Below are 14,867 nucleotides of genomic sequence, written 5' to 3'. Positions count from 1 at the left end.
GGCAGGAGAATGGCGTGAACACAGGAGGTGGAGCTTGCAGTGAGCTGAGATCACGCCACTGCACTCTAGCCTGAGCGACAGAGCGAGACTCAGTCTCAAAAAAAAAAAGAAAAAAAGAAAAAAAAAAAAGAAATATACTCATCTTCGTGAGATGGGAATAAATACAATCCAGTGAACACAGATTTCATGTTTATATTCTACAACATTCAAATAAATTCATTTCTACTGAAATAAGAATATATTGATTCTGCTGAGAGTAAGATAAAACAAAAATACAGTACATTTCTGGATGAGAAAATAATTTTGTAATAATAAAAGTTTCACTACTTGGGCAATAGGATTATTAGAAGCCCAAATCTTAGCATCACACAATATACCCATATAACAAACCTGAACATGTATCCCTGAATCTAAAATTTAAGAAAATAAAAATAATAAAGTTTCAAAACAAATACTAGAAATTTTGCATTCGGGTGGCATCTAGTGTTTGAAGGTTTTATTCAGAGTCCACCAGTTTTTACATCTATCTATCTATCTATTTGTTGAGAGGGAGTTTCGCTCGTTGCCCAGGCTGGAGTGCAGTGGCGTGGTCTCGGCTCACTGCAGCATCCACCTCCAGGGTTCAAGCGATTCTCCTGCCTCAGCCTCCCAAGTAGCTGGGATTACAGGCACCCGCCACCAAGCCCGGCTAATTTTTGTATTTTTAGTAGTGACGGGGTTTTACCATGTTGAGCAGGCTGGTCTCGAACTCCTGACCTCAGGTGATCCACCCAACTTGGCGTCCCAAAGTGCTAGGATTACAGGCGTGAGTTTACCTCTATTTAGACAACCATCAGATTGAAGAGAAATGAGGAAACACTAAATAGAATTGACAAACCTGGAGTTGGTCTATACTTCCAAACGAACCTTTTCTCCTTTTCAAGTTACATGCATCGAGATCCTCAGCTTTTGGTTTTAGACCTTCTTCCTGTCCTGTTTTTAATTGTAGTTCCTGTAGAAAAAGAAATTGAAAACACCTTATTGCATTTACACCTGACCATTAAGTATGCTGATGATAATTATTTTCTTTTTTTGGAAACAAGGTCTCGCTCTGTCACCCAGGCTGAAGTGCAGTGGCACAATCACAGCCTCAAACTCCTGGGCTCAAGCCATCCAGTGACATTTTCTTAACATTTACTTCCTTAGTCACAGAAAGAGAAAATGAGCAGATGACAGCTGGGGCTCTATTTGAGAAGAAAATAATGTGGGGATTTTTTTGTTTAAAAAATTTTTTTAGAGATAGGCTCTCACTCTGTAACCTAGACTAGAGTGCAATGGTGTGATCATAGCTCACTGTAAGCTCAAGCTCCTGGGCTCAAGTAATCCTCTCACCTATCTCAGCCTCCCAAGTAGCTAGGACTATAGGTGTGCACCACCACATCCAGCTAATTTTTTTTTTTTAGGGATGGGGACTTGTTATGTTGCCCAGGCTGGTCTCCAGTGATCTTCCTGGCCTCCAGTGATCCTCCAGCCCCAATTTCCTGAAGGGATTAAAGGCATGAGTCACCATGCTCAGCCTTAATTTTTAATTGACAAATAATAATTGCACATATTCGTGAAGTACATAGTGATTATTTCAATACATATAATGTATAGTGATCAGACCAGGGTAATTAGCATATCTAAGAAGAAAGGAATGTTAGCTCTTACTGAGGCAATAAAATATAACTGCAAAAATTAAGATTTACTAACAAAACTGAGTGTTTTTTTCATTCTTCATGAGTGTTACACATTAGCATAATAAGGATAAGACTCTGAAATTTGTAAGTGGGTTTTTCTCTTCTGCCTTTCTGAGTTCATTACCTTCATAGTTACTCCACCCAAGACATCCATCTGCTGTGAGTATATTAAAATTTATTATAGTAAAAATGCAAAAAGAAAAGTAATGTTCAATTTCTGGTGTTCAAAAATGGGAGTTGCAATATAAGAATAGACTTGGAAGACAGATCATGGTCTTATGAAGCGTATTTTTCAAATTTCTTTAGTTTCCATCCACATCTTTTTTTTTTTAGACGAAGTCTCACTCTGTCACCCAGGCTGGATGCAATGGCACAATCTCGGCTCACTGCAACCTCCGTCTCCCAGGTTTCAAGCAATTCTCAAGCCTCAGTCTCCTGAGGAGCTGGTATTATAGGTGTGTGCCCCCACACCTGGCTAATTTTTGTGTTTTCTTTTTTTTTTTAGGAGAGATAGGGTTTTACCATGTTGGCCAAGCTGGTCTTGAACTCCTGACCTCAGGTGATCCGCCTGCCTCAACCTCTCAACGTGCTGGGATTACAGGCATGAGCCACCACGCCCAGCCTCCATCCACATCTTAAGGGTCAAGTCAAGAGGTGCGATGTTGGCCAGGCGTGGTGGCTCATGCCTGTAATCCAGCAGTTTGGGAGGCCGAGGCAGGCTGATCACCTGAGGTTAGAAGTTCAAGACCAGCCTGGCCAACATGGTGAAACCCCGTCTCTACTAAAAATACAAAAATTAGCTGGGCATGTGCCTGTATTCCCAGATACTCAGGAGACTGAGCACAAGAATCGCTTCAACTTGAGAGGCGGAGATTACAGTGAGCTGAGATCGCATCACTGCACTCCAGCCTCGGTGACAGAGTGAGACTCCGTCTTAAAACAAAACAAAACAAAAGGCACAATGTTCACGGTGCCCTCCAGGGGTTTAGAAATGACGTTGTTCATCACTAAAGCTTCGCAGGACAGGAAGGAGGACATGAGTCAAAGTGGGCCAGTCCACATACTCTGTATTACTGGTCTATGATGGATAAGCACGCAATTGAAAGTGCTGAGATACTTTTATAGCAATTTGACAAAATAATTTTATGTTTGATGACTCTTAACAATTTTTAAAATGGACTTTTATTTGTGTATTTTAAATTTCACTTTGCTACTAATTCATGTTTTATAAAAGTGTTAGGCTGTGACAAATTTATAACAAAATAAAAACTATACCTTCTCCACAAGTAATTTCAGAAGCACTGATAGAAAGGAAGTAAAAGAAAAGCCTAGGCCGGGCGCAGTGGCTTACGCCTGTAAGCCCAGCACTTTGGGAGGCCGAAGAGGGCAGATCACGAGGTCAGAAGATCGAGACCATCCTGGCTAACATGGTGATACCCTGTCTCTACTAAAAAATAAAAATAATTAGCTGGGTGTGGTGGCGGGCACCTGTAGTCCCAGCTACTCGGAGAGCTGAGGCAGAAGAATGGTGTGAACCCAGGAAACGGAGTTTGCGGTGAGCCAAGGTCACGCCACTGCACTCCAGCCTGGGCGAGAGAGCGAGACTGTGTCTCAAAAAAAAAAAAAAAAAGAAAAGCCTAGTGCTCTCCAGCCCTGGGAATGGCAGAAAGGAGAAAAGAGACAGTAAGAAAGACTTGTTTCCCAATTGTGCTCTGAGTTTTGGTCCAGAAAGGGGGATGATAAGTAAAGGTATCAGTGAGGACAGAGGGGCCCCTAAACTATTCAGGAGAGAAAATGCAGACTGCAGTGCAGAAGCCCCACACCCATATACAACACTGCCCAGCCTTGCTGAAAGAGCAGAGAGGTACAATTAGGAAAGAGACCCTAATTGGACTCCTTGGTCTCATGTGGCATGGATCCTGAGTTGAGAGCTAATGTAGGTACTCATTATGGGGAACTGGCTCCCAAACTAGGTATAAGGACAGGCTACTGGGCTAGCAAGCTAGACAGAATGCCTAGTAGCCTCAGCAGGGGCTAATAATGCTAGTGGGAGATGAGATGAAGGGAAAGCACCCCCATGCTCTAAACCAGAAGCAAGACCAAACTGTGAGTTATACCAGCCAGGGATTTCATCATCAGGGGCTAGCAGATTAGACAGGGTAAGGTGGACAAGGGAGAACAATTTCCAGCTGCTCACAATCCTCAACTCCAAGGCATAGGATAAAAGAAAGCTATACACCCAACCACAACATACACTGGATGCCATCTTAGGGAGAGAAGCCTAGGGAACAGGAGGCTAAGAGACTAAGCATTCTTATTCAAGAGACCTGAGAAGTATTTAAAGGAAGTGTTTACATTTTTAGAACAAGGTTTGAACAGAGAGAACATCTGATTAGTTTCCACCATATTTCCAGCAATAATCATGACATGGATAGAAGAAGAAAGGGGTACTCACAAAGAAGACAGGTGCTATAGACTAAATAAAGAAAAATGTTACACCCATCTGGGTTATGAGTGAATTTAGACCCTATTTTTTTTTTTTACCACCCATAGTTCTTGATACTTCCCTAGCTCTAGTTCATAGCTATAATTTAGCCCTGTCATAGTCCTAGAAAATTTCAGGATGATGAAATAAAGCTACCTTAAATAAAGAGACCTTATACTTGGAGTTGACTCTCTACTATTTCTGTTTGTCCACATACACTTTAAAAGTATACTGAACCTGTAATCCCAGCACTTTGGGAGGTCGAGGTGGGTGGATCACGAGGTCAGGAGATTGAGACCATCCTGGCTAACACAGTGAAACACCGTGTGTACTAAAAAGACAAAAAAAATTAGCCAGGCGTGGTGGCGGGTGCCTGTAGTCCCAGCTACTCAGGAGGCTGAGGCAGGAGAATGGTGTGAACCTGGGAGGTGGAGCTTGCAGTGAGACGAGACCTCACCACTGCACTCCAACCTGGGTGACAGAGAGAGCCTCCATCTCAAAAAAAAAAAAAAACTATACTGCAGTAGTTCTAATTCCCTCTTCCACATGTTGCTCCAGACAATGCCTTTTTTCTTACATTGTAATCTTTGTTATACATATTAAAATAACTGTGTACCAGGCACTGTGCTAAGCTTTTTATATCTATTTAATTATCCCATTTAGCCCTCACAACAATCCTATGATATAGGGGCTATTATAAAATCCATTTTATAGATGAGGAAATGGGTGGTTAAAAAGTTTAAAATCACACCACCACCCACAATTTCAGGAGTTCTCATATCTTTTCTTCAAAGCCTATCCATGGACCTCAGTTAAGAACTGCTGCTCTGAAGAGAACCTACGCAAAAGTTGTACTATTCTTTAGAAATGGTTTAGTCAAGTAGAAAAGAGACAGACAGGGGTGTCAGAAAGTTAGCTCCAAGCAGACGACAAATATTCTTTAGGACTGTAAGCAGGTTTTCTGTTTTTGCATTAAGTGGAGGATACATCAACAACATATCTTTGGGAAAGTCTGTTCCTTTTTCTGGAATACCTGCTATCCCCCATAAATGGGTCATTTCACTAGAATTAGAGATCTGGCAAGATGGAATAAAAGTGCCCTAGGTGGCAAGGTGTGGTGGCTTGTGCCTGTAATCCCAGCATTTTGGGAGGCTGAGGCAGAAGGACCTCTTGAGCCTAGGAGTTCGAGATCAGCCTGGGCAACATAGTAAGACCTCATCTCTACAAAAAGTTAAAAAAATTGTGAGGTACGCTGGCACGTGCCTGCAGTCCTAGCTATCTGGGAGGCTGAGGGGAGAATTGCTTGAGCCCAGGAGGCCAAGGCTGCAGTGAGCTGTGATCACATCACTGCACTCAAGCCCGGATGACAGAGCAAGACCTTGTCTCAAAAAAAAAAAAAAAAAAAAAAAAGTGCCCTAGATAAGAAGGTAAACAGTTTGAGTTACAAGCAGAGTTGCACTTCAGCAGACTTCTACTCTTTGAAGAAGAGAGTGTCTTCTTTTCCCTAAGCATGGATTTACAGAGTGCTATGTCTTGCTGGTTTAAGCCATGGCCTATGAGAGATGAGGAGTTAAAACTCAAAGACCACAACACCAAACAGGTGCGCCTGATCTTCACATTGGAAGAAGAGCTAAAACAAAACAGACTAAGTTGTTGGCAGCAGAAATGAAAATTGGACAGATTCATGGTGTTTTAAAGATATACTCTGAAGGGCTTTAGTGGTTCATTGGATATGCATAAGAAAGAGGCAAGAGCCAATGATGATGCCTCAATTTCTAGCTCACCCAACTGATATATCATGTAAGGCACATTGGAGAACTACATTTTTTCACCCATGAAGGGAGCAGGGAGTGGGGAATCATGGAAAGGTAAGTAAGGAAGATCATGAATTCATCTATAAGACAACCTAGGGAAGAGGCTGGAGCTCAAAGAACAGACTTGGGATTAAGCACTAAATTTGGAAATTTTCAGTTTAATTGCAGCTATGGAAAAGTATCCTATACTCACCTAGGATAGAGTATAGAAGAGGGCAGAGACCAGAACCATGAGGAACTCCCATATTTAAAAGGACTAGTAGAGTGGGATGAGCTAGCCAAGACGGAGAACAAACAATCAGAAAGAGAGGAAAAAACAAGGAAAGTATAATGTCACAAAGGCAAGGGGAAAATACTACAAGATGGAGGGAGTGCTGAACTGTGCTGGATGCACAGTATTAAGATAAGGACTTTAGTGACAGAAAGAGCACTAGTTAACTTCTCAAGAGCTGTGAAGTGGGTGATAGAGCCAGAAGCCAGCTGGAGAGGATAAGAGAATGAATGAAAGCAGAAGTAACAGAAAGAAATGCAGTCAACTTTCCAAGAAGTTTGGTAACCATACATCTATGGCCAGTTGATTTTTTTTTTTTTTAATAAAAATTGGGGCCAAGCATGGTGGCTCAGGCCTGTAATCCCAACACTTTGAGAGGCCAAGACCGGAGGATCACTTGAAGCCAGGAGTTCAAGACCAGCCTGGGAAATACAGCAAGACACTCTCTACAAAAAGTAGAAAAAAAAAAAATTAGCCAGGTGTGGTGGTGCACGTCTGTAGTCCCAACTGCTTAGGAGGCTAAGGCAGGGGGATCACTTGAGCCCAGGAATTGGAGGCTGCAGTAGGCTATGATCATGCCACTGCACTTCAGCCTGGGTGACAGAGACCCTGTCTCAAAAAAACAAAACTGTACATATGTAAGGTATACAACATGATATTTTGATATACATAGTGAAATGATTAGTCAAGCTAACATATTTATCACTTCACATAGTTAGCATTTGTGTGTGTGTGTGTGTGTGTGTGTGTGTGTGTGTGGTAAGAGTACCTGAAATCTACTCTCTTAGCAAATTTCCAGTATACAATAGTCATCATGCTGCACATTAACTCTCTAGACTTATTTATTCTACACAACTGCAACTTTGCACAACTTGACCAACATCTCCCCATTTCCCCTATCAGCATTTCTCTATTTCCCCCTCCAAATGATTTTTGATAAGGGTGCCAAATCCATTCAGTGGAGGAAAGAACAGTCTCTTCAACAGATGGTACTGGTACAACTGGAGTTCCACATGCAAAAGAATAAATCTGGACCACTACTTCACACCATATACAAAAACTGACCCCAAATGGACCAATGACCTAAATATAAAAGCAAAAACCATAAAACTCTTAGCAGAAAACATAGGGGTAAATCTTCTTGACCTTGGATTTAGGCAATGGATTTTTAGACATGACCAAAAAGCACAGGCAACGAAAGAAAAAAAATAGATAAATCGGACTTCAACGAAACTAAAAATTTTTGCATATCAAAGGATATTATCAAAGTATAAAGAAAACCTACAGAATAGGAAAAAATATTTGGAAATCATGTATCTGATAGGATTTAATGTCAAGAATATATAAAGAACTCATACAACTCAACAACAAAGACAAAGAACCAAATTAAAATGTGGACAAAGAACTTGAATAGACATTTCTCCAAAGAAGATATATGAACAGCCAATAAGCGCACGAAAAGATGCTCAACATCATTAGTCATTAGGGAAATGCAAACCAAAACCACAATGAGATACAACTTCATACCTACTTGGATGAGTATAATAAAAAGAAAGAAAGAAAACAGGTGTTGACAAAAGTGTAGAGAAATTAGAACATTTACACATTGCTGGTGGAAATGTAAAATGGTGCTGCTGCTTTGGAGAACAGTGGTTTCTCAAAAAGCTAAGCACAGATTTACCATATAACCCAGAAATTCTACTCCTAGGTACATACTCCTAGGTACATACCCAAAGGAATTGAAAACAGAGACTTACTTGTATGCCAGTGTTCGTTGCAACATTATTCACAATAACCAAATGGTAGAAACAACTCAAGTGTCCACTGATGGAAGAATTGATAAAGAAACTGTGGCATATCCATACAATGGAATATTATTTGGCAACAAAAGGGAATGAAGTTCTTGTACATGCTGTAATGTAGACAAACCTTGAAAATATTATCTAAGTGAAATGAGCCTGACACAGAAGGTAAAATATTACATAATTCTACTTATATGAAGTATCTAGAATAAGCAAATTCATAGAGAAAGTAGATTAGAGATTACCAGGGGCTGGGGGAAGGGGAAAATGAGGAGCTGCTATTCCGTAATAGTTACAGAGTATCTGTCTAGGGTGAAGAAAATGTTTTGGAAATAAATAGTGGGGATGGTTGCACAAGATTGTGAATGTAATTAATGCCACTGAATTATACACTTAAAAATAGTTAAAATGGGCCTGGTATGGTGGCTCACGCCTGTAATCCCAGCACTTTGGGAGGCTGAGGCGGGCGAATCACCTGAGGTCGGGAGTTCAAGACCAGCCTGAACTGGTAGAGAAACCCCGTCTCTACTAAAAATACAAAATTAGCCAGGCATGGTGGCACACGCCTGTAATCCCAACTACTCAGGAGACTGAGGCAGGAGAATCACTTGAACCTGGGAGGCAGAGGTTGCGTTGAGCCAAGATCACACAATTGCACTTCAGCCTGGGCAACAAGAGTGAAACTCCATCTCAAAAAAAAGAAAAAAAAAAAAGTTAAAACGGTAAAATTTATGTTATATATATTTTACCACAACTTAAAAATTAATAATAAATAATCAGTAACTTGGTTTAAATGTTCTTTAAGGTCCCTTCCATTGCTGAATTCTATGATTTTTTTTTTAAGGTCGGAAAATAGGTTATATCCATTGTTGAAAATCTAGGAAATCTGGGGCATACTGATAATGGGAGAGGCTAAACATGTGCAGGGACAGGGAGTATATGGCATATCTCTGTACCTTCCTTTCAATTTTGCTGTGAACCTAAAACTGCTCTAAAAAAAATAAAACCTTAATTTTTAAAATATCTAGGAAATCTCCAATTATGTCCCACGCCTTGGGTTCAGCTTAACATTTCAACGGAACAGAGCCTGGCACATAGTGCTAGATAAGTGTCTGTACTATGATCATCATCATCTTTTTCAAAAAAGCCCTGTGGGACAAGTAGGATTAAGGCTATTTTAGATAAGAATAAACAGAGAGGGTAAAATTTTTGAGAAATTTGAGAAAATTTACTTTTTCAATAAATCTCTCAGCCAGCAACTGAGCAAGCTACTGAGCAAGCTAGGATTTGAACCCATGATAGCCTGGTCCAAGAACCTAGGCTGACACCACTAAGTTCCTCCCCAGCCCAATCTATTCTAGAACTGCTGTGCATACAGATCTGATCATTTTTCTGCGCACTGTGAATGAAATGGTACCACTTTACCTGGTGCTTTTTCTATGTAGCCACATAGACAATGCATATCAAAGCACTTTGAAAACAGAAAATCCTATTCAAACGGTATGTATTATTTAGAAAGTTGGCTTTATAAATGTATGTTTTTGACAGCTTCAATTAAAGTTAAGATCCTACTAAGAGAAATTACCATTGTACCTTCTTTTGTGAAGTCAAAGCCTTCAAGACAGTACTCAGAATTCAATAAATAGGTTTTACTATGTAGCTGAACAAAGCTTTAAAGTGAATAAGGACAGCAGTAAAGGACAGGTCAAGGGTAGATACTTCACAAGCCAACTGAATGAAGACCATGGCTTCGTTAGCTCTGAGTCGTTTAACGTTTCATATTATACTTAGCAGGAATGTATGACAATATTACTTTGATTTTTTGCTGGTCCCGCTTAATTACTGCATCCAGTTGCTTCCTTTTTTCATTTTCTTCTCGAAGTTTTCTTTGTAGCTGTATCTTTTGATACTTCATGTGATCTACACTCTGCTCTAGTTCATTAGCGCGTTTTTCATTTTGGATTGACAGTGATGCCAGTTTCTTACTATCTTGTTGCTTCTTCTGTAAGACCTGAGATCATATGGAATATTTCAAAATGAAAAACTGAATCTCTCACATTCCTCAACTAAATTTAATCTTTTCATTTGATGGTAAAGGAAGAAATTTTCCCTAGATTTTCATTTATTTTTGACAGGTTCACAAACAATCATTTCCTCTCATACATTTCCATTTTTGCAATTAGGGAAACCATCATAATTTTTATCACATATGTAAAAGTATAAAGAATGATGAGACTTCCTGATGTGGACAACAAACAAAATGAAACAGATGATTTGCTTTTTATTAATAAGTATTTTAATTTAAAAAATAGTTAAAACATTATAAAACTGAATTTATATTTTAAAAGAGTCACTCTTATACACCCCTAATCTACCTGTCCTGATTCCCAATGCAAAATTACCAATTTCTTAAATATTCTTCCAGGAAAAAAGTATGCATATGCATGCAAATAGCTTCATATATATTCTATATAGACTACTGTCTCCCTTTTTTCCTACTTATCTCAGGGGTCTTTTCATATAGATTTGTTCTGGGTGGCTGCAGCATTCCACTGTGCTGTTGTTTTTATAGCTACAGCTATAGCCTAAATCATTAATCCCTGAGTTAGGATGATCAGAGCTGATAACATCTTCCCTGAGAGTGACCAACCATTATAATTACTATTTTAACATTTATCTTAAATTCCTTCTCATCTAACTAAAATTACGTATAGATAGATTAGACTTTCAAAGTGTTCACACCACTAATATAAACTACTTGTGTTACAATTTAGTCCTGACCAAACACATATTAGACTTGTATTATGTGATTAGCATTGCACTAAGTACCAATTAGGTGGTATAAAAAAGGTAAAGGGATGTCATTCATAAATTATGCAAACCACAATTAATTATTTCCTTTATCTTGGCAATAAAGTGTTAGCATAGGCAAGTTTTGTTTTAATTAAACTAAGTATCCAAGAGGCATTGCTGCTTAGAGCAGTGCTACTCAAAATGTGATCTGTTGACCAGTGCTAGTTCACATTGTTGTCAATTTGCACCCCTCAGCATACTAATAGATTTGATTGATGTTTTCATGCAAGACTTTTTTGATCAAGAAAGCTGTGCAATGATTGACATTTATCTCATCGCAGAAGAACAATCTGCAGATGAACTACTTTGGGTACCACTGGCTTGGAGGCCACAGGCCTTTGCCGTTTCCAGTACCTAAATCTGGACACTGGCTTTGCCACTTACAATTGACAGTAATTACAATACTGCAGCAAAAATTATAATGCCAGCATTTTAGTGTCTTTTTCACATAATAATAAAAATATCAGTGTAAATCCTGAAAGTCTTAAGAGTGAGGTACTGTTGCCATTGTCTTTTGCACTTATTCTATAGTTGCTCAAAAGTGCATCTGTCAGCATTAAACTATTAATGCAGCATGTAATGCTCTACATATACCTAAAGCCATTAAAAACACAGGTTTTTGAAGTCCTTAATTTAAAAATGTTGTTTTAAAAATTGAAACAACTTTTTTATACCAATAAAAATATTAGTATTTCAATATTTTAAAACAGCATGATATGGCTGGGTGCAGTGACTCACACCTGTAATCCCAGCACTTTTGGAGGCCGAGACAGGCAGATCACTTGAGGTCAGGAGTTTGAGACTAGCCTGGCCAACGTGGTGAAACCCGTCTCTACTAAAAATAAAAAAATTTGCGGGCGTGGTGGTGGACGCCTGTAGTCCCAGCTATTTGAAAGCCTGAGGCAAGAGGAGCATTTGAGTCTGGGAGGAGGCAGTTGCAGTGGGCTGAGATATATGCCAGTATGATATGTTAAGAGTACTGAAAACTGGTATTGTCATCACCACTATGGGACTCTGACTGAGTTATTTTGCCTTTCTAAACCTTTGTTTCCACATTTGTAAAATGACTAAAAATGCCCACTTCAAAGGATTAAATAATGCATATAAACCATTTGGTATGTATAGGCCCTCAACAAATGGTAATTACTGTCCTCCTCATCCTCCTTATCCCCATGAGTAGTGCATGGATATGTCAAAGGTACAAAATTTCTAAAACTATGTCTTGTTTCTGTCCTCTGCTGTATCAGATGTTTCTTTTGAGGTAAAGTTCTACACCTTTCATTTCCTTTCCTTATCAGTACTCTTAGCAGAAAAGGATATACAGCCGGAAGCAAAGCATGGAAAGGTGAATTCCAAAGTGGAAATAACTATTCTGAAGGGAAATGGAAGGTGTGACATAGATAACCACCCTATGTCCTCCTTTAAGCAGTTCAAACATTCAAGTCATATTATTTTAACTTGATGTTGACTTGAGAAGCTATTTAGGTAACAACTTTTAGTGGAAATATCCAGATGTTTGAGGTGGCATTAGAAACCCCAGGAGGGACTTTTCTGGCCTGTCACACCAGAATATCCCGGTATATTACAATATACCAGGCACACCAGAGGTATATTGTAAACACCTGTTTTGTTGAAAGCAAATAACTGGCATAGTTCAGCAATAATAATAATGCTGTGAATAGATTAATTACAACTCTACCTATAATGGAAAAATATAAATATAACACGAAAGCAGTAGATCATGAGAGGTAAAGAAATAGAGGAGGCATCTTAGAAAGTTCATTATGATCAGACTAACAAAGCACTGTGACTATCTCCAAAGCACCTGGAAATGACTTCTTCACACAAAATCTCTATGTGATGGAATATTTCTCACAGAATAGAATGTTTAACTGTAGCTATTTCTAAAGTTAAAGCTAAAACCAGGCATTAGGAAGTTAAGGATAAGTCACAGTACACAAAGTTATTAACCCTTCTTAAGCCAATCAGTTATGGTTTCAGAAAACCATATCTCGAAATAGTTCTCATTTGTTGAGTGTCTACAAAGTGTCATATATGTACCAGCTGTTTTATTTGTATTATTTAACCATTATTTAATCCTTTGTCCTTCAGGAAAAAAACACTATTTTGTGGTTGTCTTTATTTCTTACCATGTGGTTTTTTGATATGAAGATTGAAAGAATATACTTCTTCGATGAAGAAATATACTACCCAGATTGTAAAATATGTAAATCGACCAGCACACTAAAAAAGTTGACACCCAGTTTCTCTTGCTGGTATAAACGGAATCCCACTTCTTTCCTAACTCAGTACAAGAACCCTCAGAAGCAAGAAAGCTTAAGTAAGTTTTCTCAATTACATTTTTTAAATTACCTGAACTCTCAGCTTTGCAGCATCCATCTTTTTACGGAACTCTTTCTGTAATTTTACCTTCATTGCAACATCAGAAAGATCTTTGTTTTCCAGCTCCTGTAGCTGCTTTTGTGTTTCAGTTAGTTCGACTTTTGCCTGTTCTGCGTCATGCTCTAGCTTTGTTACTTTCAAAGAATACTGCTTGCTTACAGACTTGGCATCGTTACCTTAACCATAATAATAATAATTATTAGTATAAATTATGTAAAAAGAAGTTAAACATCAAAAACATAAAAATACTCTACTCTAAAATCCAGCCAGGCAGTGATACTATTTAAGGCATAGCATTAAAAACCCAGTTGTCCCCACCCACCCCCATCAAACACAGCTTGCCATCAGGCCTCTTAATGATTAATTCCTTAATGATTGTTTCCATCTGCGGCCAGTCTCACTGGTTCAATCTTTGGCGTTTAGAGTGACATTTCTGGTCCTCTGAATTTGTAGTTGAGCTTTGCTGGCATCAAACTCAGTTAAGAAGGATATTTGGAGTGACTGTCCTCTTGCTTAGTATACTCCAGCCTCCTGCTACCAATAATCTGTCTCCTTGAATTCCTTTTTTAAATTACTATGAAAAATTTTAAATATAACAAAAGAAATAATAGAATCCCCATCATCCAGATTTAAAAGTTATCAAGATTTTGTCACAGCTGCTTCAAATATGCCTTTTGTTTTACTTTGCTTACATATTATAAAGCAATCCCAGATGTCATTTCATCTAACCTATACATACTTCATTTTGTTAAATTCCTTTTACTTATACATACTGCAATCAGCATTCATACAAAATATGGACATAACCAAAAAGTCATTATCACACTAACAATATTAATACCAATCAGCCCATATTCAGACTTTCCCAATTGTCTCAAAATGTGTTTCACAATTGGTTTAATCAGGATCTAAACAAAGTCCACAATACATTTGATTGTTATATCTCTTAAGAATCTTTTCATCCACAGCTGACTCTCCTTTTTCACTAACCTCAACTTATTCAATATTAATTCCTTTTAAATTCTTTTCTTATTAATATATAGAACAGAAAAAATAGAATATAGATATTTCTATATCTCTTTTTATTCTAAGTCCAGCTAGTGACCCTAAAAGCTTGGTTTTGATTTGCTCTGAATAGGCAACTGTCCCTGAACTAGACTGGCAAACTCGTGGCAGTAAAAAATAGGAGTCTAAAGCTCAGGGGATGAATAATCACCAGAGACAGTGAATTACACTATATATTTATTTAGAAAGAGTCTCGCTCTGTCACCCAGGCTAGAGTGCAGTGGTGCAATCTCCTCTCACTGCCACCTCCGCCTCCTGGCTTCCAGTAATTCTCCTGCCTCAGTCTCCCAAGTAGCTGGGATTATAGGCACATGCCACCATGCCCAGCTAATTTTTGTATTTTTAGTAGAGACAGGGTTTCACCATGTTGGCCAGGCTGGTCTCGAACTCCTGATCTCATATGATCCGCCTACCTCGGCCTCCCAAAGTGCTGGGATTACAGGCGTGAACCACTGC

At 38.8% G+C, this 14,867-nt stretch overlaps 1 protein-coding gene across 6 annotated transcripts in view; it reads right to left on the bottom strand.

Annotated features, from left to right (window-relative positions):
* The window catches only part of KIF27 (kinesin family member 27), an 85,679-nt gene that overhangs the window by 30,177 nt on the left and 40,635 nt on the right, over positions 1 to 14,867 (bottom strand). For all 6 annotated transcript variants that reach the window (XR_012094740.1, XM_037998559.2, XM_007969606.3 and 3 more), the window contains 3 exons: positions 13,317 to 13,522; positions 9,904 to 10,101; positions 878 to 991 (listed from right to left, as the gene is read on the bottom strand). Coding sequence is in view for 5 of the 6 variants with exons in the window: in XM_037998559.2 (XP_037854487.1) it covers positions 878 to 991; positions 9,904 to 10,101; positions 13,317 to 13,522 (518 nt within the window). In the remaining variant the exon portion in view is untranslated. The remainder of the gene's footprint in view (positions 1 to 877; positions 992 to 9,903; positions 10,102 to 13,316; positions 13,523 to 14,867) is intronic.

Source organism: Chlorocebus sabaeus, chromosome 12, assembly GCF_047675955.1.
Source record: "Chlorocebus sabaeus isolate Y175 chromosome 12, mChlSab1.0.hap1, whole genome shotgun sequence".
NCBI classification, from domain to species: Eukaryota; Metazoa; Chordata; class Mammalia; order Primates; family Cercopithecidae; genus Chlorocebus; species Chlorocebus sabaeus.
This window is presented reverse-complemented; position numbering and strand designations above follow the sequence as displayed.